The following is a 23683-nucleotide window of genomic DNA, read 5'->3' as shown; positions in this document are numbered from 1 at the left end:
GAACGGGACCGTGCACAAAGCTGCAACTTCTTTCTAGAAGTATTGAAATGGACGACTGGTTCACTTTCACAGCTACTGGCGATTTTTGTGAACTATAGGAGTCGCCGCGTTCGAACTAGGATGACAACTATAGGATTCTAGTTTACTGTAATGACGCCTCAATACGTCACAAACAATGAGCAGCCTGTGTGCGAAAAAAGTTTCCTTCTGTACACAATTCAATTGCATTCTGTTATGGAATGTAAGTGCCTCAGTTCAGTTCAGTTCAGTTCAGTTCAGTCGTTCAGTCGTGTCCGACTCTTCGTGACCCTATGGACCATATCACGCCACGCTTTCCGAGCTCTCACTATCTTCCTAACATCACATAACTTCATCTGCAGCGCCTCGAGGATGCCATCTAACCATCGCGTTCGCTGCCTACCCCTTCTCCGGTGACCCTCAACCTTTCCCAACATCAAATCTTTCTCCAGCGACTCCTCTCTTCTCATCAGATGACCAAAGTAGCTGAGCTTTAACTTTAGAATTTGAACCTCCAATGAGCAGTCAGGGCTTATGGTCGACAATATCGACTGATTTGATCTTCTGGCAGTCCAACGAACTCTCAAGAGTCTTCGCCAGCACCACAATTCAAACGCGTCAATTCTTCGGCGGTCAGCCTTCTTCACAGTCCAACTATCGCATCCATACATCACAACTGGAAATACCATAGCACGAGTTATACGGATCTTGGTTGGCAGACTAATGTCTCTGCTCTTTACTAGGCGGTCAAGGCTAGCCATGGCTCTCTTTCCCAGTCTCCTAATTTCATGGCTGCAGTCTCCTTCCGGGGTAATCTTCGAGCCCAAGAAGAGAAAATCTGTCACAGCTTCCACTTCTTGTCCCTTGATGCTCTCGGACTTGATAGGGAAAGACGCCATGATGTTTGCCTTTTTAATGTTGAGTTTAAGCCCAAACTTCTCACTATCTTCTCGTACGCGCATCAGAAGTTTCTTGAGTTCCACTTCATTTTCTGCCTATAAAGTGGTATCGTCCGCATATCTAACTAAGGTTGTTGATACGTTTCCCAGCAATATTCACTGCAGCTGAAGACTCGTCCAGATATTTTTTTGGCATTAGACGAATTAAAGCAAAAAACGAAAGATAAATTGGAGATCGACAGTGTGAGCCTGCAAACTTCAGCCATGCGAACGAAACCGCATATGATCGACTCCTACCGCCTTTTTCGTCTCTGAAGTCAGAAAAATATGAGCATGTTTGCAGTTCAACGCTGCATCGTTAGGTTAACAAGACATTGAAATATGGTCGTACGATGCTGAAAGCTTAATTTGTTCCCGGTCGCTTCGCTTTCAACCGTACTCTGCGTCGATATAGGAAATCAAGAAGCCGAACTACAGTACCATTTACGTAACAACGCAGTCCTAGTATATATAAACATATATAGATTAGTGAAAATACTTGTTTAGAGCGCTGGAGCGGTGTGCTGTGGAAGAAATAATAGCACTCCGCGACTTGTTAATGGAAATGTGCTCGTTTCTTACATACTTATGCAGTTTTGCTTCAGCGGGAGTATTCAACATGAAACATAGCCCTTCTTACGCGATTTGTTTCATTTGATATGTAGTTAGTGCGTGGTTACAAGAAAACAAAATAGAAAAGTGTTCACAAAGCGAAGCAGTGCGTAGTAATACGCTCAGGTATACTTATTTTCCTGGGAAGCTCACCTTTTTCGTTGGATTTTTACGTAACCACTCACATTAAGGTATTCAGGCGTAATTGAAAACCTTGCTTCTCCTTTCCTGGAAGCTTATATACTTTAATACATTTCCCATTGTTATACTATCTTCGTGAATTTATTGAAAACAAACAAAAAAAAACAAAAAGAAAACGTGCTACACTAAATGTTCTCTTAAATTGGCGTTGCATAATTCAAGACGAGTATTTTATTGTGAGAAAAACAGCGTGGCACGATCGTTACGTAGCCTTAACCTAAACTAGTTAGCGCAATTTTTTTATTGTGAGCTTCGCAAGAATGTGAAATGGAACACGCGAGACGAGCAAAAAACGTATGTGCCGCTCACTCGGCACGCGCAGTCGTAAGGCAAGAGGGCGGTAGGGGAGTGAGTAGAGGAGAGTGGTAGTCGACTGAGTTGGGCCAGATTTGAAACAGGTTTTCTGATGAGAGAAGAACGGGAACCTGCTTTCCTCTCACATCGATGCGCTGCGTGTGGAGATGAGTACACAACGTATACATTCAGTTAGGCCTCCATCGAGTGCAGCAAGACGCCGAGCATGCAGGAATTCGAAATGCAGGCCAAGGGCCGAGGAGATTTGACGTGGGTTCTTACGCCTTGAGATAATCATAACAAACCGTTTTCATCAAGTATTCAGCATGAAGCCTTCTGTTGACACCAATAACAGACGCGTGCATGGTAGGTGGTTAATATTTTTTATTTTTGTCCACATGTTTGTCTGTAACACCGATGTAGCTTTACTTCTCAGGTAGACTGAAATGAGTACGTTTATTGTGGGGAAAATGTTCGTGTTTCTAGCCCCAATAGCGCAAATAAGGTTCGCTTGGTAACGCTATATTATTGGCGACACAAGCTCCGACGTGTAAACATGTTCCCAGCATAAAATTAGCCGCGTGCTTCGTGCCTTACCAAACGCAATATCGCCGAATCTCATATCATTTAAAGCATTACATAACAAGTTTCTAAACGTGGATTTGTATGCACAATGAATACATTTTCCGAGCTGTAAAGACAAAGGTCATTACTTTCGTTTCCGCATGAACTGTTTGGAGGGCCAATAAATATCGCATCAATTTATTATTAGATACGCCCGGCAGTAGTCTCATCGCAAGCCTAGCAGAGCAGCCTTGAGAAACGTCAGACCGTTTCGGCTATCATTTTTACCCAAAACGATTTCCAGAATTGCCTGAGTCACTTTAACATGGAGTACTGAAACGTTGAATGTACTTGGATACAGAGCTGTCAGGGTTCATTCGTTCAGAGTGTTTCTAAAACCTTGATGTTTGCACAGCTTTCAGATCTTTGGGAATCCCTAGAAAAGTGCAGTTGATAAGCTCCCGTCATTTTACGCAAGGAGGAGGAGGAGGAAAGGCAGGGAAGCTACCCGGTAAAAGAAACCGGTTTGCTACCTTGATTTTACGAGTCCATTAGGCGCACTTTTTACGACTGATATAAACGCGTGACCACTGAGGTCCGGTACGAACGCCCTACCCTGGGCCTTATTGCAAAATGTCATATCCACAAATACATTGATATAAACACACCCTTTCTAGGCGCGGTTTTCATTTTTATTTTGACGGACATTGCTCAGCCAGTAACACAGGTAGTTCCTCTGAAAGATTCTCTTTCCAATTAAGGTATATCTTCAAGAACACACTGACGTACAATTTCATCTCATCGTGGTAGGTAAGCCGCTCACATCGACATGAATTGTTACGGTCTATCGTTTGCTGCTCATAATATTTTTAATAAAGGAACGCATTTAAGGACAACATATACACTTCCCTATGGTCATGCTTACAGCTGTCCGTTTACGCTACGAGGAAAGGACTAGATCTACCGAGTCCTATAATTTAAGAAAAACAAGTAATTATTATTGGTGCTCAAAAAAAGGATTTTCCAGGCAGGTTGTAAGAACCAAAGGAAAACAAGTGAGCTGAAACGAAATTTGAATAAGTTGGATAAGTTGGGAGCTGAAACCAGGCTCTTCGGATGCGAGAAGGACACGTTACCGATGCGCCACGCAATCTCATTGGTCCAAATTGAATAAAGGTGGCCCTAGTGATTGCGCAAGCAACCGAAGGACCTGGTAGCACACTGAGTTCACCTCCTAAGAAAACATTTATAAAAGAGTTTTATCTTTTTATAAATACCCAATATACTCGCGAAATAACCAAGAACTGACTCCTAGAAAACGTTGCTTTTTATGATTTTGAAACTCGTAGGATGTCTTTCCTTATGGTCCCTTCTCTATAGCATCCGAGCACGCGATCATAGATTCGCCCGCGCTTGTTCTGGTCCGCGCTGGCGTATGCTTGCAGGGACCGCTTTTGCTTTCTTCGTGTGTGTGTGTCGCATCTGGTTGGCTTGTCGCGTGCATAAAATGTCGCATTTTGTTCTCCTCCTTTCAGTCGAAGCAACAAAAACCCTTGCCACGCTATAGCTGTTCGAATGATGGTATCCGCCATGCTTAATTCACTTGCCGGTTACGCAACTGGAAAGTAAAGGAAAGAAGAAAATTAGCTGGGGTTTAGCTTTACTTAAACTTGGTAGGTTGCGTAAGCAAAGCCGACGTAGCTTCTCTTTCAGTTCAAACATCAAAGATACATTAGGACCTTCTCCACGAAATCTGATGCATCCCAACTGGCTAAAAAATTTGCTTCCGAAACAAAGTATCGACTTTGGAGCTTGTCGACGCATCACTACCAATTTCTTTATTCAATTGACCCACATCTAAAATCAAGGCTTCCTCCGAAATATCTTCGCCAACTAGAAACTCTTTAACACCGACTTCGTCTAAAATGTGCATGGATTGCGCTACCGTTTCGGTGAAATGAACAGCCCGTATTGTGACAACTGTCGCTCGATTGAAACTGTGGAACATATCCTACTTGAGTGCACTGCGTACGCTGACAAGCGTGCAAACTATGAAAACAACATGGAGAAGCTCTCCCCAGTGCCTTTAACAATGAACAGTGTTTTAGGTCCCTTACCCTGCCCGAGGCAACAAAGACTCGCGATGAACTTTTTATTTGCAAATTTGAAAGACATTGGACTCCATGACAAACTCTAAATTCACCTCGCATGTTTCCCTCAGGCATTTTGCAAGCTGTGAACTCTATGAGCACATTTGTCGGATCATGCATTTCATCATTACATTTTATACCATTACTGCGTATTTAATGGCCGTGTTTTATGTCCCCCTTCAATTCTATTATTTCCCTCACCATTCTTTTTTCAATCTTTCCCTCCCGAATTCCCCTTCATACACAGAGTAGCATGCCAGCGAAATCTAAACGCCGGCAAAATTATCTGTTTTTCCATTAAAGAGTCTCTCTCTCTTTCCGTTCTTTCCTTTACTCCTTTATGTCACAAATTTGGAAAACACGGCTGCCCTTGACGCTAGTGCTACGTGAATTTCGTTCATTTCTCGGACATTTATAAAAAACCGCACGCTGACCACCACTCAGTGTCACACAGGGGTGCAAGTGTCACGTGACCTCTTCCCCACGTCGGCAGAAGTGAGCATCGACCAAGCGGAGTGCATAGCACTGGCAGGAGAGAGATCACCAGGCACACGCATTGTGGAGTGAGACGGTTAAGTGGGCATCCCTCAGCACTCACAGCATAGTGCGAGATTTCAAAAGAGGGCTGAACTGAACTGAAAGCGACACAGGATATATGGAAGGACGCCATAATGAAGGGCTCTCGATAACTGCAACCCCTTAAGATTGTTCGACGTGGGACGCCTTCTGTTTTGATTTCTTTGAGACGCTGCCGCCACCGCCGAAATCGATCCCTGGTCCTTCGGTTCCATAGCAGCGCGCCCTAACCACTGGCCCACCTAGGCGGTGTGGACGAAAGATGGCCAGTAGCAGTTACATCAAAGCGCCCAACGTTTTCGTTCGCACTCTCGAAATTTTAAAAGCCCATAACTACTGCAAATGTTTGGCTGAAAATTTCCGAGAGCACTGTGGAATCTGCACTGCAGAAAAGCGAAAGCTAAGCATTGCTGGTGCACACGGTGCATTACGCTTGCTCTCATTACCATTACTAAATAAATGCGCTGTCATTATTATTACTAATGTCATAATTATCATTATCACGAATTGTAGCGTCATTGTCATCTCTATTATCTTCCTCACGGTAGACAAGGAGAGTTATAATGCGCGTTTCACGATCCCGAGCGTGGCGCAGTTCGTTAAAGCGCTCGGCTGGGGATCCAAGTGATGGAGGTTGGATATCCGGTGAAAACAAGATTTCTATTTTTCGGATGATGTCATTAAAACGTCATTTGAATGACGGCTATAGTGTCACCGAACGAACGCCAACAGTACGATCCGTTAAAGGCTTTTGCCCTAAAATCGCTACCTGCAACTATAGCCGCTTGCATTTAATAGTTAGAAATGACTAACTACATTTTATGATCCCTCCGTAATTCACCTTTGTTAAGACGGCTGCTAACACTGGTATACCTTACCGAAAATATTCATCTCACTTCAAATACCTTAGTGACAAATGTAATTCCCTGAAATATTAGGCACAGTACAGCTCTTCAAGCCCCCCTCCCCCATCCGACTCCCGGCGACGAAGTTAGAGCGCAACCTTAATATAGCTTTCGCTCTCGCGAGACTGCGCAGACTGTCTGGCTTGGGAGTACTGCACACTGTTATGCACCTGGGCTTTACTGGTTTGCTCGTCTTGCTCCGCTTCGATAAGCAAGTATGTTGTTAAAAACATTAGATCAATTCTTTAGCTCCGTGTACCCATGCCAGCCACTGTCTCACTTTACATAGTTATGACAAAACCGGACACGTTTCTTTAGAAAGACGACATATCGGCGCCGTGCACCGATAATGCTTTGGTAATGGTCCTCCAAACGGGCAGCAAAACGAGTTCATTACTTAAAGAGGATTTGCAGCCTAATGGACTAACTATAAGGAGCCCGCACTCCCTTATTTTCCTCTGCATTTTCACATTTCCCATACTGAAATTTCTGCCAGCATAAGCAAACCATTTATCCGGCTAGTTATCCAATATGTCTTGCTTTCAGGCGCCTGGAAGACTGGCGCTACCCGATATGTTGCTTTAACCGCCTATCTATAGAAACAAAACAAGGTGCTTCTTTTCTTTTTAATCCGCGATGAATATCAGAGCACAAAATTTTCTCCGAGCACTCTCGAGCCAAGCAGCTCATCATTTCTGCTGTTCTGTCTGTAAACATGCCTCATGGCATGAAGGAAGTTTGGTTTAGTTTGGTTTCCCGTCCCAAACCAGCTGCGGCTATGAGAGACGCGATGTATTTTCCCGTCTTGCTCCTTTCAACTTCCGTGGTTGTTGATTCAAACAGTTCCGTCGTCAGTGTGCACTTAGTTCTATTTTACCTTTGAGAGACATACGACTAAAGCGTAGAAAGGAGCAAGCTTATCGCAAGTAAAAATTTGCATGAAAATAAAGCATTACATATTGTGAGCAGTACACACACACACAAAAAAAAAAAACAATATGCGTGGTCTCCTATGACATAGTATAGGTTATTTCAGTCAGTAACTACATAAGCCGCAAATAAGGGCGAATTCGAGCTTAGGTACTGTGCTTGACTAGCACTCACGTTACCATAGCACACAAATGACCCAATCAACGGTGCCTCCAGAGCACTGTAGAGCTTCCTTAACCTGACCTAACCGTATGTAGCATCTCATTAGTGAAAAACCAACGCGGTGCTCGCTGTGGTCGCCATGGACGACAGCCCCTTGAGTGTATAAAGGCTCACTTATAGCTTTTACGACCCTTAATAGCTTTCATTAGCCATTACCAACTCTGTTTACGATGCACACGGTTCTAAACACGGTCCGGTGGACTAGTTCTTCTCAAAGAAATAAGAAATGTTTGCATCAAAACAGAGATTAGCAGCTTTGCATTTTTCCACTCCGGTGCAGGTTCAATACTCGCCGGCAGCCTCAATGCATGGCCAATAAAACCAGTGTTATGTTTTTATATTTGAACTTGCCCGCGATTTTCGCTTTCATGCACTGCATGGATAAATTACTCACATTCGAATAATTCCGCTCAAACACAAACGCTTATTTAGCATGACTGCATGGGGATTTTGTGAGTATAGGAAACAATTTGACTTTGATCTCAAATAATGAGTATAAATATTGTGCGGAATAATAATTCAATGTTATATTTCTTGTAAGCGTCAAACGAAGTAGTGTTTGCCTCTACAGTGCATGAAATCTGGTTCCCCTGTAAGATGCTAACTTTAATCACACCAAATGCTGCAGTCATGCTAGGCATTGTTGACCGGCACATTTAAAAAAAAAAGACAATAAGGGGGGGGGGGGGGGGCTCGCATACTGTCGCCACACACACTGGTCATACGAATATATTGTGAAAGAAGGCCAGGTCCAGACGACAAGGTCGTGAAGGCAAGGCAAGGTATGCCGTGTCAGCGTTTAATCTGATGGAGAAAACCCAAGCGCGCGCCGCAGCCGGCGCCGCGGGACGATGATGATGGTATGTACAAGAAGAAGAAGAAGATCATGGTATGTACAAATGAAAGAAGATCCGTGGAGGGGGCTCACAATATGGTCATTCATACTTCTTTTATTACGCTAATATTATGCTGTTACGTTTTAAAATCGCCAATATAGATCTCCGTTTAATGGTTGATTTTTTCACCCCATTCACTATTGTTTAATGCTATCAGATCGCCAACATTAAAACGCCGCACTTTTAATTAATGAGCAGTAAATAACGATTTTACGACTTGGCATTCACTACTGACCTCATATGTCTCAGAAAATTTAGAAACTGATCTAATCCTCTCGCAAGCAGCTATCAATACCTGAAGCAAATTGAGATAGCAGGTGACTTATGCGAGAAAATTGCGGGTGTAATGAATACCTTGGGATCCCAGCGTTTTCCTCCTCCCTGACTAGAATCCGCCATGGATGTCATTTTTTCTCGTGAGCAACTCGACACTGCCCTTGCGGGTGTATAGGCATTCACCTTCACTACGGCCATATGTAATCACATATGCTACGCTGTCCCGGCTTGACCATTGACGCGCGGGAGAGCTCCTCAAAGATTATAACCACTCTTGGCTCGGCTGTGGTGTTCCTCACTAATGGAAGACCAGTCGGCTGATACCGCTACTAAAAGCAGGTAAATCTCCGTTCGAGCTCAGATCCTACAGGCCAATAGCTTTGGCCCGTTCCATGGGCCATTTTTGATACACCCGGAGTGGTACGTACCTCGAGCGCTATTAAATATACCCCAGTGTAATGGCTGATTTTCGGTGGGTCGCTCCTTTATTGACAACGTCGTTCAACAACAGCAACGAATAAAATGTCTTGCCACGGTAGTCTTGGTGTGACAGGTGCCTACAACGCGGCCCGTGCGGTCAAACTTGGAGAGTTGCAAAATGTGTATATCGGTGGTCAAATGTTTGCATGGATAGAGAGCTATCTGACTAAAAGATTACTTTCTATTCACAATGAACATGGCCTGACACCTGCGCATTATACTTAAAAGTGGTGCGCTCCAGGACCGTGTTCTCAGCCCTACTTTGTTTGATCTGGCACTCGTCGCGTTCTTTGACATTCCTAACACCGTCCCAATATATATGTAGAGCGATGACATCTACAATTGGACCTCCCATGTAAAGTTTCTGTAGGTGCGTACGAGACTTCAGCAAGCTGCAACGATGATATCCAGAAACAAGGTTTCAGCGCTTCACCGGAAAGGTGCTCGCTAGTGGCATTGACGCAAGTGATCGACGCCTCATCCTGTATGAATCGACGGTCACATCATATCTTACTACAAATATCATCCTTTTTAATGGATTCTGATAGCAATATTTCAATGATCCCGCATTGCGCCCTATTAAAAAAAACAAAACAAAGAAGGCTAAGAGCTATCACTGACTTACTCCGATTTCTTGGCGGAAATCATCCGTACTTTCGAACACGTACATAAAGTACTTTCGAACACGTACAGGACTAATTTGCGTGCCCTCCAGAAAGTCTAGAACCAGGCCTTTCGCGTATGTCTGGGTGTCCCTCGAGCAGTATCATACAGATAATAATTGCACTCTTCCAATTCCATCAACTTTCAACGTATATTACTGTAGGCTCATTGCGAATGCGCATACGCCATAATTCAAGAATTTCACATCAACATTTCGCGCCTGTGCCTCTGCAAAAGCCACATTATGCATTTGGAAAGGTCACAAGGTCGTAGCAATGCATCAGTTGTCCATCCCAAAACAGTTTACTCAGACAGCAAAGCCTCCCTCTCCAGTGTGGTATCTGTGGCTACCAAGTGTGTGCCTTGCTTTACCAGCGATAGTGAAGGAACGGGATTTATCAACAGTACCCTTTAAGCAACTGACACTGTCCATGCGTGCCACCCTTTGGCTATTTGAACTGCACTCACGCCTATAAGGGCGGCTCACCAACCTCTATTAGTTCTAATTGCGTAGCATTCGTTCTTACAAGTCAGACCAAAATTAACCACGTATTTTCGCATATGACTAACTCTACTAAGCCAGAACTGGCCGCACTTTGTGCGGCTGTAATATACATCTGTCAACAAACACCTCTAACGTTGGCTGTGTTCTGTGACTCTAAAGGTGCTTTGCATTGTCTTCAATCTGCCTTGAGCCATGTTGATCATGAGCAGATTCTAGCGGAGGTGTGCCATCTGGACAACCAGGCAATAGAAGAGAGCCACGAAATTATATTCCATTAGCAACCAGGTCGTAGTGCAATTTTTGTAAACAACTTTTGACGATGCTGCATGAACTGATAATAAGACAACCAATGTTGTCTGGATACTACTGGCAAGAGCCGATACAGCAAGGCACCTTCAACTGCTCGCCCGAAACGTGAGTACACATAGTCATTGTCTACCCGCGGAGGCTGGACGCCCCGTTCGCACCACTTTGACCCCTTACTTCGATTCGGCCTACCCCAGTGTGATCCAACGCTGCTGTGCCGCCTGTGGCTGGGTGTGGCGTTTACAATCGCCTATTCCCATCTTATCCAAATATCAGACTCTCCAACGTTGAAGCATTGTAGGTATGAAGAAACGATTAAGCGTATACGTTTTTGGATGTCCTTGGTTCGAGCGAGAGCTTGCCTTCCTGCCTGCTACACTCCACCTCTTGGACTCTCGTCCTCTTATATAACGAAACATTCTGGGGCTTGGGATAAAATCTTCATCACAAAGGAAAGCAGTACTCATACTTAAAGATTTGAAGTTGAGTTCCGACAGCAACATTTAAGTTCCCACCCTCTGTCGTCTTATCATAGTATTGTCTATTGTCTATGGACACATTAAAACTTATTTTGTCGCCTCTTTTTCTTTTCTTTTTCTCATTTTGTTGTCCTCTCCACTTGTAGGGTAGCCTACTGGGCGTCTCATAGTTAACCTCCTTGCATTTCGATTCATCTGTTTCTTTTTTTCTCCTTCTTCTATCTCTCTCTCTTGACCCATTTTTGTTTACAATAGTGTCATATAATTACGAAAGCCTTTCGCTTCTTCGGTTGTCAAGACGTAAACGGTAAGCACTAATTCAGAGAATACTTTCGTTTTCCTTCATTTTTACTACGCGATGGAGTACAATTTCTTCAATTGTTCTGTTATATTTCTAGTTGGTTTGTTCTCCTGTTCCTGACACTTTCTAACACAGTGCCCGAAGGGCCTCGCGATGACTGCTGCGTTTAATAAAGAGAGTAACAAGCAGCAAGAAGGTTAGAATGCATGTGCTTTACAAGTTTTCGAGAATCCAATATCGGCATTTCTTGAAGCGACAGATGCGTAGCATAGTGGAATTCCAGGCGAGTCTTCAATCTGCTAAACGCTCCACACAAAGCAAAACCTTATACGGCAGACGACACGCGCCCCTTCTGCATAACAACGACTACAACAAGGAAGCCGACAGACGCCAAAACAAAGCGACAGCAGCGCTATTCCGACGCGTGGGTGTGACGAATTGTTCTTGGCATGCAATGGAAGAGGCTCGGTTCAGAACAAGGCGGTGTTTTCCGGCGGGGCATCGGCGAATAAATGGCACTGGAGCACCACGCTGTCCTGAGAGGGGATCGATTATTTATAGATATCTCCTTTAGAAACAAATTTACTCTCGAAAGTCATGGAGAAGTATTTTATTTCTTGTTTGGTGCCCCGTGCTTCAATCTTGCAAGAGGCAGTTTCGCGCTCTGATAGCAATTGAGAACAGCTCGCTGTCACGCTTCCATGTTTTGGTGCGCATCTGTTCAGAGGAAGCGCTTGCCTGTAGCTTGAGAAATCTAGTGACCCACTAAAGCGTATACGGCAGAATGTAAAGAGGCCGGGCGCTGCTATTTAGTGGTTGTAAATGTACTCTAACTGAATAGTTATCGACGCTATGCCAGGGCGCAATAAATGTTAAAAATCTCAAAGGCCATTAGACGAACTGAAAATGAAGCTAAAATGCTAGGTACACAAAGTGAAAACGGGCTCTTAAGAAATCAATAGTTTGCTTTTTTATTTTCGGCATAGATAACCCTGGCTCGACTATGTTGCTGACCTTTTTTAACATGTATGCCATGCTTGAATACTAGAACTAGGCGGAGAAAGCACGTCTCAAGAGGCGCGCTTTCGTGATATACACTGCGCCTGAGATTAATCAACATCATTTATTATCCATTGATATGTCCTTGTGCAATGAGCAGAATAACACTACGACGATAGCAGTACAAAAGTACGAACTATATAAACGGCACAAGCGAGATCAGTCATTATGATTCCATTTTTGGGTATTAATACGGGACCTGCATTTTTAGGCAGATTAGAAACAAGAATAAGAAAAAAAAAATGAATCGTTAAAATAGAAACTTGTTCAGTGTTTCTGAAATATTCAACAAAAACAAAATACGACTTACACTATTCAGAACAGGTCCCGCATCCAGCTGGAAAACTTTCGCATGCACGCGGAGAAACCCGTCGGGGAAATATTTTCGCAAATTCCTAGCAAACCTTTGGAACTCCCTTAGGCTACAGCGACATTCCAAAAAGCACTCAGCGGCATGTTTGACAGAAGGCTGAGCGACACGTGGGTGCGATTTTATGCGACGACCGTGTTTGAACTTGCTGAGCTCAGGGGGACTCGCATTCGCTTTCCCTTCATCGCGTAAATTATCCACGGAAAAGCGACTAGCAACACCGACGCCTAACTGTGCCGCGCTTCCCGTCACCGCACGAGCGCTCTCGGAGTGCCATCTGCTAAGCGCTTATCGTGTAGCGTATCGCTGAGAGGCGACGCCGCTCGCGTGGAAACCTCGCCCAAGGTCAACAAACCACTCAACGGGGCTCGTCCGCCGGCATCCCGATCGTAGCCGCCATTCTAGTCGCGCGCTGGCGCTCTGCTTGTCGAGAAAATTGTTCCGTCACTGCGCAGCGAATCCGCACGTAAAGTGTTCGTAAACACGGGCCACTGAGCTGCGGTGTGCTCGCTTCTATGAATATTATTATCGTCACGAAGGCGGCAAGTACAGCATACAGCTAGCATCGGATATGCAGCAGCAGCAGCACCGACCGAAAGCATATCAGCGCATGCCGCGTAAGTTATGAGGAGGTTTCTAACTTTGAACGAAGCGTTTTGACTGAATTCTCAATTAAATAACGATGCGCGCTCTGATAAACTTAACTCGGGCCGATATTTGTAGATTTCGCGTGTAACTTGGTATCTTGAATCTGAGAATTTCAATACAGCCCTGCTCAAATAGCTTTGAACGGTAATAGAGTCGAACGTTGAGCTAGTTGGTCACACATCTCTTGGAAGAAGGCAGCAGAGCAGGCAACAACTCAAATCATAAGACGCAGCGTTGCCCTCGTGTTTGTGCGTGCTTCTTATGATTTGTGTTATTACCTGCTCTGCTGCCTTCTTCCAATAGCTTTAAACCCGAAAGGATTCGCAATCATTTGAGGTCCGCCACCTGTTAAAAAAGCTTCTAAGCTTGTACAATGGTCAGGGTGGACAAATCAGTGGGGTTTGGTAAAATCAGTGGGGTTTGGTAACACGTGCCCGCGCATGACATCGTATGAATTCTACTCTGCATAGAAGTTTAAATATTAGTGGGGCGCCGAAGAAGGAACGTTGAGTGGAAACGTTCTCGTGGCTTTGATTTTCAGCTCTGTTTCAGAGAAAATGTTACAAGTATACATGGCTGAGTTGACAAGGCTACTAAAGCCACATCCTTCAGGTATTCATTTTAATACATTTCGTCAGACAAATAATCATAAGCCCTGGCTACAAATTTAAACACATCTCTGTCGGTTACCTTTCTCACAATCATACAGTTCCGTAATGGTCTTAGCGTGGCGTTTACGAACACTAGCCAAACTTTGGTCGTCGTTTAGTAAAAAAAAAAGGAAAGGAAGAAGCCTGTTCTTTGCTTGTTAGGTATCGCTATTATACCTACTGGAGTTTTGCTTTGTGGCTGTTAGTTGATGGATAGTGACGGTTATTCAATAAGATATAATTATTGCTTTTAGGAAGGACGATTTTTCAAATCTTTTATTGTAGCCTATCCTAAAATTTTAAATCACTGCTCTGGCCATTTATGTTGATTCCACTTTATATTAACAAGAGGTAGTGTCTTCGGAAATTTAATTCAAAATGATATTTATTTCTGCTTTGATATAAATATAAAGCAACATAGTACTTTACATACTGTGTTAGCACCATACCCTCAATTCGACAATACAGCAATCTCAGTATATGTTGCGAAGGTTGCCGGGTTAAGTGAACGGAAATATGTTACTCGTATTCTCGCCCCTACCGTAAATGCTTTTGCCTTTCATGGGAAACGAACATCGTTTATTGATCGAAAATGCGCCAGCCTTCAATAACAATTCATGACGCACAAACTTTGCTCAAGAAGTGTCACCTACATATTTTAGTGGATTTTCTAGCAATACCATACGTTGAATAATATCCGTAAAAGGATCCACCTTAACTTATGCTCTATCTATGGAGCTGTGATGTGTAAGGAACAGACAGTAAAAAGAAATAAAACCGGTTGTATGTAACAGTCTGCTTTACATCAGGACCTGCTACGTTTACTAGCTACTGATTTTTTCTAACAAGGCCCATGGTCTGGTTATACGGCACTGTTTATTCTCCTCTTTTTTTCGCACCCGTAAACTGTTTAGCTGCTTATATTAAAAACGCTGAAGACTAAAGAAAGAAAAGTCGTATGGTGGGTAGGAGTGCCCATCACTAAGGTTACACACTGTCTACACAGATCCGACGCACAGCGAATATTGTTCATTACCACGGGGACAGCGTTAGATAGCAAGCCAATTAAAAAACCCCAAGTTGCTGGGTCACGCGCACTGAACCTAATGAATTAGGGTTCTATAAACGTTACCGCCATTCTCCGATTTCCATTCTTAGATAATTAGCGCTGTTTAATTTTAGTACGCGTATAGCAACGCTCTTTGGCATGACTTCTTTTTTTTTTTTCGACAGCGTAACATGAGCACACCACCTGCACTGTCAAAGAGAGCTTCGATAAACTCATTATCGCGGTAAATTTGCACTCAGAACGCGTCTATCTCGCACCCGCCACTCATAATTTCTTTTTGTTCTACCTACGGCGTATAAAAGTTCCAGGCACGTAGATTAGAAGTTTTCTGCAAAATCAGCACTCATAGAAACATGACAAGGGATCTTTTGAGGTATAGCCGTAATTATATCACCCAATATCTTACTAACCTTCTATTTCGTCCATTTAGGTAAAATTTCAGTATCTGGGGACATGACTGAAACCTAGCTACAATCTCGCATACAAGCGTTACTGGATTGGACGTCTTAAGAATTTAGACCCTGGCTGTCAGCTCCTTAGTACCATGCAATGTGCTTCAAAAATAAAAGGAAAATAACAATATGGGGACGTCTGCATATTCATTGGCGCAAAAAAAAAAAAAAAAGAACAATAGCTTGCATTTTCGCGGGTTGTCTCCTGGACTGTTTGTACGTGGCGCGTTGGAGCAAGCGAACCGCGGAGATGTGATGTGAAGCGAGCCTATAAGTTAAAATGGCATACAAAGAGAAGAATTCTACGGTACACTTTCTGAGTTTTGCATCGAGAGGTTTGGTGGTCATCGTGGCGTCGTGCTAAAGAAGTGCAATACCCTTCTCCGACGTGGAGTCTTTGTGAGTAAGTACGTATACTAGGAGACAACAACCCTCGTAGAAAAGAGATTATGCAACCATTTAGAGCACTAGCTATATTCAACCCCAAATCCCTCACCCGGATGTCCCTGATTTGACCTTGATTAGAGACAGAACTCTGGCAGGAGATAGTTGAGAAGTAACATGACCGAGTAGGGTATCGTTGCTGGATACGTGCGATGTAAGCCATCACGAAGACGGGAGAAGCTGCCTCTGTCAATTCGAATTGATCATTCGAGGTGTGAGGGTGGAATAAGAATCAACTTTCTTGGGATCTTGGATTCGGCGCCAGAAACGATACTCCTAGGCCATGCAGGCACGTTCGTACGGCTTAACTAAAGAGAGGAATATATACATATGTCGGGTAGTTGCTTACGACCGGTAGCTGAATGAAATGTAAGCTTAAAACTGTATACTAATAAAAATGTGTAAGATATTAGAGGTACGAATTGAAGGATTGATAATTAAGCGATCAGAGACTAGATGTATACGCGAACTAGAAACCTAAGGGGGAGGCGCGCATACAAAACCTTTAAAAGCAGAGCTCAAGTGTTTTCTACAATATAAGAAAGGTAGCTCAACTCAGTGAAAAAGTCGCTCATAAGGATGCGTCTGATATAAGCTTTCATGACTTAACCTTGAGAAGAACAACATAGCCACGTATTGGCTGTAAATTACACTGATATAGTCTTGTGTATATAGCCAAGTCACCACGTCACTATGGTGACCGATGTGTGCTATGGTGGACGTGCTCCTGACATTTATTTCAGCCCTTAATTGACTCCTTGATCTTTGACCTATATAACCCTGTCATTTGATATGACGAACAGCCGCTCGGTGGCGTCATGGTTACATGACGTTAATACATGCCTTCTGTATAACCATGCTAAACGAAGCTACCGCTCGTTAAACTGGATTCAACCATAAGTCAATGATTGCCAACGTTTTAATGACACTTGTGGAATGAGTTGGAAATGCCGTGACGAATAGAACAGCATGCGACAATGCGTTTTCGCGAGCTCGCCGAGCACACATGGGGATTTACCGAGTATGGACAGTGGATAAAGTGCGTGACTATTCATATGGCTATGATGACCACTGTTAACGCTTTTCTTTCAGATCTCTGATATAATAATAATACTTTATTTTTCCTTTACTACAAGGAAAGGAAAGGAGCAGCCGCTAAAAAGCTGCTTCGAAGAGCAGCTTGACGGGGCGGCTGCCCCTGCATATGACGGCATATACGAAGGCGACTAGCTCGTGCTGTATTCAAGCCTAGGTATCTAGTTTTTTTCCCGCCTACATTCCACAATAGAGAGCCTGCATGTATACGTGTATAGAAAGAAAAAAGCCAAAGCCTAAAACTAAGCTCATTTTTTAATAAAGGCGAAAAGGCTTTTCGATAATTTGGGCTGTTTTGTTTACTACCATCATAGAAAATGTATTTGTCTGTATTTAATGCTTAAGTATTTTTTATTTATTACGCTATGCAGGCCTCAAGGTAACGGAGCCGTCTTCCCTGGGCTACTTCTGGCACAGGCTAATACCCGTGTTTCTCATCCTTTTCGTGCCGAACGTAGTGGTGTGTGCCATCTCCTTCGTAGTTACCTACGCCTCATCTGTGTCGGAAGCCCTCCAGAATGGATTTAGGTCATTTTGGTACGATGCCTGGACTTTCCATGGTGCTGGAACCCCACAAACTTGGGTGTTCCTCGCTATCTTCATCGCTTACAGCGGCCTCTCTCTTTTGGTTCTACCTGGGGAGATCTACTACGGCCCACCAACGTTAACAGGGCACAGACCAATCTACCGCAAGACTGGTTTTATCTACTACGTCATCACTATGGTCATAGCCGCCTTCATCCTTCTCGTGCAGAATGCACGGGCGTGGTCGATATACAGAAACTTGCCTGGAGTCGCTGTTTCTCTCACGATCATTGCGTACGTCGTCACGACGCTTTTATATATCAAGGGCAGAGTGAAGCCATCTCCCGGAGAGCACGGAACTACGGGCAGCTTTATTTTTGACTTCTACTGGGGCTTGGAGCTGTACCCTCGCATAGGGGAGCGGCTGGACATCAAACAATGGACGAACTGCCGGTTCGGAATGATGATGTGGCAGCTGCTCGTGCTGGTAAGTTGGAAGGCCCAGGTGGAGACAACGGGTTGGAACTGGTCCATGGCAACTACAGCTATGCTGCAGACAGTATACATCGCCAAGTTCTACTGGTGGGAAGATGGCTACATGCAGACCATTGATATCATCGTCGACAGGGCAGGTGAGTTGTTTCAAGGATCAACCTCGCACCAGCAGTTAGAAACATATGCGACCGCTGAAGTCATTACTGAAGTGTCTACTGGTATATGACACATATTCGGAAATTCTGGAGAAGCGCACTTCTTTAATGGAAAATTGCTTATCTGCGCATTTTTTTTTTGCAGGTTCTAAGTTTGCACCATAACAATGAATAAATCAGTAGATCCTTCATTTGGACGGTTGTACTTAATATTTATTGTCGAAACCTCATGTATTCGTTTTCTATGGCAATTCTACTTATTCGGTGTAAGAGCAGGATGAATTAAGAAGGTTTTGCTGCGCGGTAGAAGACTACATCATTCTCATGAATACATTTATAACATCGTATTATAATATTACAGAGCTGCCTCACAGCTACCGCGAAAAAATGCACCACAATGGTTTTCTGTGGTAGTTATAACTACTCGATGCGAGAGCAAGATAGCCTTTAACATCAAACATTTTCTATGCATGGGAAGATCACACCATTCTCATCAATATATTATATGACTTCGCAATTAAATCTGGAGCCCTAGATAACTGGACGAATGCACTGGTTTCTTTGCAGCCAGATACGCATCACAGAAAAACCAGGCCCACTCGAAGACAAACAGGAAATCAATGCGGGGAAATCTTGTGAGCAGATGAGATTTGTGGTGGTTTCATATAATTTTCCCCCAAGCCACAGCAACAAAAACGCACTCTTTTTGTGCGGTATGACGTCTCGATGTGGATATATAATCACCTGGGAGTCTTTAACGTACATGCGCGGACATTGTAAATTGCAGAAGTTCCTATTGCGTTTCTCTTAAAGCTCCATTTGAAAAAAATATGTGGTTTTGTACGTTATTTAAAGACTGTTTAAGTAAGCATATGATTTCTAGCTCTCTCCGCGTTCATGGCCAGCGTAGAAAAAAGAACCTGAAGATACCTGGACCCTGTTCGTGGAAATTTATGAAAAAGCCGTTGCATAAGCGACACATTTTTAATTGCTTGATGAATGTTCAGTGCAATATGTATATATATATTATCGTCCCGCGGCGCCGGCTCCAGCACGCGCCGGGGTTCACCATCAGATTAAACCGCACGGCGTACCTTGCCTTGCCGTCACGACTTTGGCGTCTCGATCTAGCCTTCTTTCACAATATATATATATATATATATATATATATATATATATATATATATATATATATATATATATATATATATATATATATATATATATATATATATATATATATTGTCTGGAGACCGAGGCGTCGATACGGACAATCCCGGTAAAGATGTCCTGGTTCACCGCAGTGGAAGCAAAGCGGACGGCGGTCAGGCGTGCGCCAAATGTCGGCTTTGCGTCGGGGCAGCGGACGATTGTCGAAGTTCTGCACTGGCTGCACCGAGGGCAGCGGAGCTGTAGGTGACGCGAGAATGGGTGGTGGTGAAGGGGGAGCCTGACTCTGCAGAACTTCCGCATATGTGGGACGATTGTCGGTCCCCGACAGCAATGGCGGGCTCGGAACTACAGGCGAAAGAGGGCTCTTGAGTGCCTGCCGCACCTGCTCCCGCACTATAGCAGAAACGGAAGTTTGCGATTGCTGCAGAGGGCTCCAGAACTTGCTTAGTTCTTCGCGCACGACGCTGCGAATCAGTTCGCGCAATGAATCGGGATGCCGCTCTGAAGATGCAAATGATTCCGCGATTGTGCTTGTATTAAAAGGTCGGTCATAAGCCACGGCACGTTGGTGTAGCACCTTTTCCATTGTGGTGGCCTCCGCAAGGAATCCGTTTACAGTCGACGGTGGGTTTCGCACAAGGCCTGCGAACAGCTGCTCTTTCAAACCCTGCATCAGGTGCCTGACCTTTTTGTCCTCGGACATGGCGGGATCGGCTCGCCTGAAGAGGCGCGTCATGTCCTCGACGTACGCTTGGACACTCTCATTCTGTCTTTGGATGCGAGAGTGAATGGCGCGTTCTGCATGCTCGCGACGATCTGCGCTAGTATAAGCCTCGAGCAGTTGACGACGGAATTCCCGCCACGAAATTAATACTTGTTCTCGGTTCTCGAAGCAGATACGGGCGCCGTCCTCAAGGCTGAAGTAGACGTTCCTTAGTTTGGCAGCATCGTCCCACTGGTTGAAAGCAGCGACACGTTCAAACTGAAGGAACCAGTCCTCCACATCCTCAAAGAGGTCCCCATGGAATTACTTCGGTACCCGAGGGGCCTGCAAGGTGTAGTTACAGGCCGGTGCGACGCCCGTTACCTGCTGAGCAGGAGCACTAGATGTCATGGCGGCGGGTGATGGCTGAAACTCTGGAGACAGTCCCTGGAGCCGTCGACTGGAGCGATGCACGGGGGTGTCCAATGGTACAGGGCTGGCGCGACGTCTTGTAGATGGAGATTCTTGCATAGGCGATCGTTTTACCCAGCACCTCCACCAGAATGTCACGTACACGGTGACTAAGGATACCAATGATAGCAGGGGGTAGCCCAGACACAACAACACAGCAGCACAGACGCAAACGTGCAAGCGACACTTTGTCGTCCTCCTCAACTTCGTCCTCCTTTCACACCTCAGTCATGCGCCACCTGGCAACGCTAGGTGGCAATATATATATACATATATATATTGAACCCTTTCTTATAAAGGGTGTTGCATTAAGGCCAGCTTTTTGGCATATTTCATACTGAAACATGACGATGCAAGAACGCGTTATGAATAGATCCTGCGGGTCCACGCAGAAAGAATATTGTTATCAGTTTTGTAGTAAGCACGTTATAGCCATTTTTGGCATGTGCATGATTCTGCAAGGCAGGCAAAGAATATCCACGAAGCAGACGGGTCAGCTTAGGCACCGTCCACTGAAGTATTTCTCATTAGGTTAGCTCCTACAGTTGCATGAGATTATCATCTAAACTTTGGATTTATCGTTATTGATTCGCCTAATATACGTATTGCGCTTTTTTTGCAGGCTACTACATATGCTGGGGCTGCATCTGCTTCCTGAGTCTCATGTACCCGCTCACGAGTCTTTACATGGTTGAAAACAGTCCCGCATCTAGTCCGCTTCAAGCATTTGTCATATTTCTCATGGGTCTCACGATGATAGGCCTGAACTACTGGACGGACTACCAGCGGCAGGTCGTGAGGGCCACAAATGGAAAGTGCACCATCTGGGGATCTCCACCAAAACTAATCAAGGCTTCATATCGGGACGCGAGTGGCAAGCAGAGGACCAACTTGCTGCTGGCATCTGGATTCTGGTCGCTGAGCCGTCACGTGAACTATGTGTTCGAGGTTCTCGCCGCTCTCTGCTGGGCCCTGCCCTCTGGATATTCGAGCATTGTGCCATACCTTTATGTACTCTACTTAGTTGGGCTACTCCTTCACCGAAGCTACAGGGACGAGGAAAAGTGCTCGCTAAAATACGGACACTACTGGAAACAGTATTGTGATCTAGTGAAGTGCCAGGTTGTGCCCTATTTATTTTGAAGTGCTTTTCTCGGGCCTCTTTGAAAAAGTGAAAGTGCGTGTGTTTAAACTTTCTGTGCCATCACTGACACTGGCTTTATTTCTAAACGTCCCGGACAACCTCATTTGTGGATAAACATATAAAATTTCAGCAGTTTTAAAAACAATTCATTATAATTGACTGTCTTGCATGCCAATTTATTAACCTCCGATTTAGGCAATAAGCAGAAAGGTCAGTTGGCCTTTCTTTCTTTTTTTTTCTCTTGAACATGAAATTTTTCTGTGTGAATGTAGAGGCCAAACGACATTCAGTGCGCAAGAAACATACATAATAATCAAGAGCGCTGCATATTCCTTCGCGGTTTCGTTAGAATATTTCAAGCAAACACAGTTTCTGTTCACAAGATCTTCATTCCTACGGAAGCGTGCCAGGAAACACAACCATATCGTGACGCACGACGAGCACCCTGCGTATAGATGAGCTGGGGCAAACTGTTTTTTATAGTTCCTATTGTACCATCAGAGCTGATTCGAAAGAAGACACCAGATAAAATTTCACCTTCCGGCATTCACCAGGCTGGAGATGTGTCACGCTAGTAAATAAGTACACGACAGTGCATTGCTATGATTCTGCCATTGTTGCGAGGAACGTTATAACTCCCAAGCGGTGCGAAGGTTATGTTGCCTCCAAGGCAAGTTGAGCCGCGCCGCCAGCCATGCGTTCATCACAGCGCCTTATCTTCTGCCAGCCATAATTGACCCCTCCACCAAAAGGCTGATGTCAAACTTGGCGGTGCTGCTGAGGTGATCCTAATTCTATAGGCTAACTGTCATCCCCCGTCGACATGCAGCCCAGGCCTGATTTAATGCCTAAAATATCGAAACAAAACAATTAAAAAAATTCTTCAATAAATCCATATACGAAGAAACCAGACAATCTTCCTAAACTATGGCTCCATGTAAGTTCCAGTTCGCAAGTTGAACATGCGTGCAACGTTCACAGAATTTGTGGGCAGTTCTTCCAGCACAACGTAAGTACGCTAGCACTGCTTTGCAATGTTAACGGGCAATTGGAACGAAATTTTTCGTTCCGCTAAATTTTCCGTTCCGTTAAAGTTTTCTAGTTGTATTTCATAACAGATTACTGAAAACAAATATATTATATTACGTGTGTTTGTCAGGAATTCCTAGCAAAAATTCTTCGTTTTTCGAGCCGAAACTAGAAAAGGTTAGCTTTAGTGGAAGCCGGAAATTGGATAGAAAGGGCACAATCGGGCCCTGTGTAGCTGTCGTTCTAGCTATTCGGCGGCTTCCTGCTGCATGTAGAGTAATCAGGAAATGTGGATGCGATATATTCGAGTATAGTGAAGGACGCGAAAGCCGACCTATGGAATTTCAAGCACTGCAAACTAACATCCACTACCAAAACGGACTTCGGACGTGTTTGCCCTGTATCTTTTGTACTACTGAAGCGCATGCGACGAGCGAGTTCTTGCACTCCGTGCGCGTTCGTGCCCCAAACGCCCGGACAAGCCTTGACGTCCTAATCGCAGCGAATGTAAAATATTTACCATTGCAACTAACTAGGTCCTCTAAGTCACGTTTGAGCCTCCAACTACTCACTACGTACCGTCTGAAGTATGTACACTCAAATGAGCTCGGCTTGAGGACAGTACTCGAGCGCCCGTTCCTATACATTATATCAGGTAATCTCTCTGCTATAAAACTTTTAAAAGCTTTACCAACAAAACCACTTCGCCGAGCAGCGAAAGAAATTGGTTACGGGTATTGTTAGAATGCATTGTAGTTAGAGTAATCTTTCATTGCAGTTTGTCCTTAAGCAATGCTGGATAGAGCAGCTTCATCTATTGCTCCACACTGATACGACACACGGCTGCACAGGTATTGAGACTGAGAGAAAAGCAAATGCACCGGA

At 44.3% G+C, this 23683-nt stretch overlaps 1 protein-coding gene across 2 annotated transcripts; it reads left to right on the top strand.

Annotated features, from left to right (window-relative positions):
- The first annotated feature begins 2263 nt into the window (after window positions 1-2263).
- Window positions 2264-22664, top strand: LOC146207412 (uncharacterized). 2 transcript variants are annotated; one of them, XM_084587186.1, is made up of 3 exons: window positions 2264-2429; window positions 17475-18260; window positions 21248-22664. In XM_084587186.1, exons 1-3 carry the CDS (start codon window positions 2390-2392, stop codon window positions 21766-21768), a joined length of 1347 nt encoding a protein of 448 aa, XP_084443312.1. In that variant the 5' UTR covers window positions 2264-2389; the 3' UTR covers window positions 21769-22664. The 2 variants fall into 2 exon arrangements, with proteins under 2 accessions (XP_084443312.1, XP_084443306.1); XM_084587180.1 differs by lacking the exon at window positions 2264-2429 and adding an exon at window positions 13103-13362.
- Window positions 22665-23683: the final 1019 nt, after the last annotated feature.

This window comes from Amblyomma maculatum, chromosome 1 (genome assembly GCF_055883805.1).
Source record: "Amblyomma maculatum isolate TAMU_Amacu chromosome 1, ASM5588380v1, whole genome shotgun sequence".
In the NCBI taxonomy this organism is placed as follows: Eukaryota; Metazoa; Arthropoda; class Arachnida; order Ixodida; family Ixodidae; genus Amblyomma; species Amblyomma maculatum.
The sequence above is the reverse complement of the archived record's forward strand: the minus strand, read 5'-3'. Positions and strand labels throughout refer to the sequence as shown.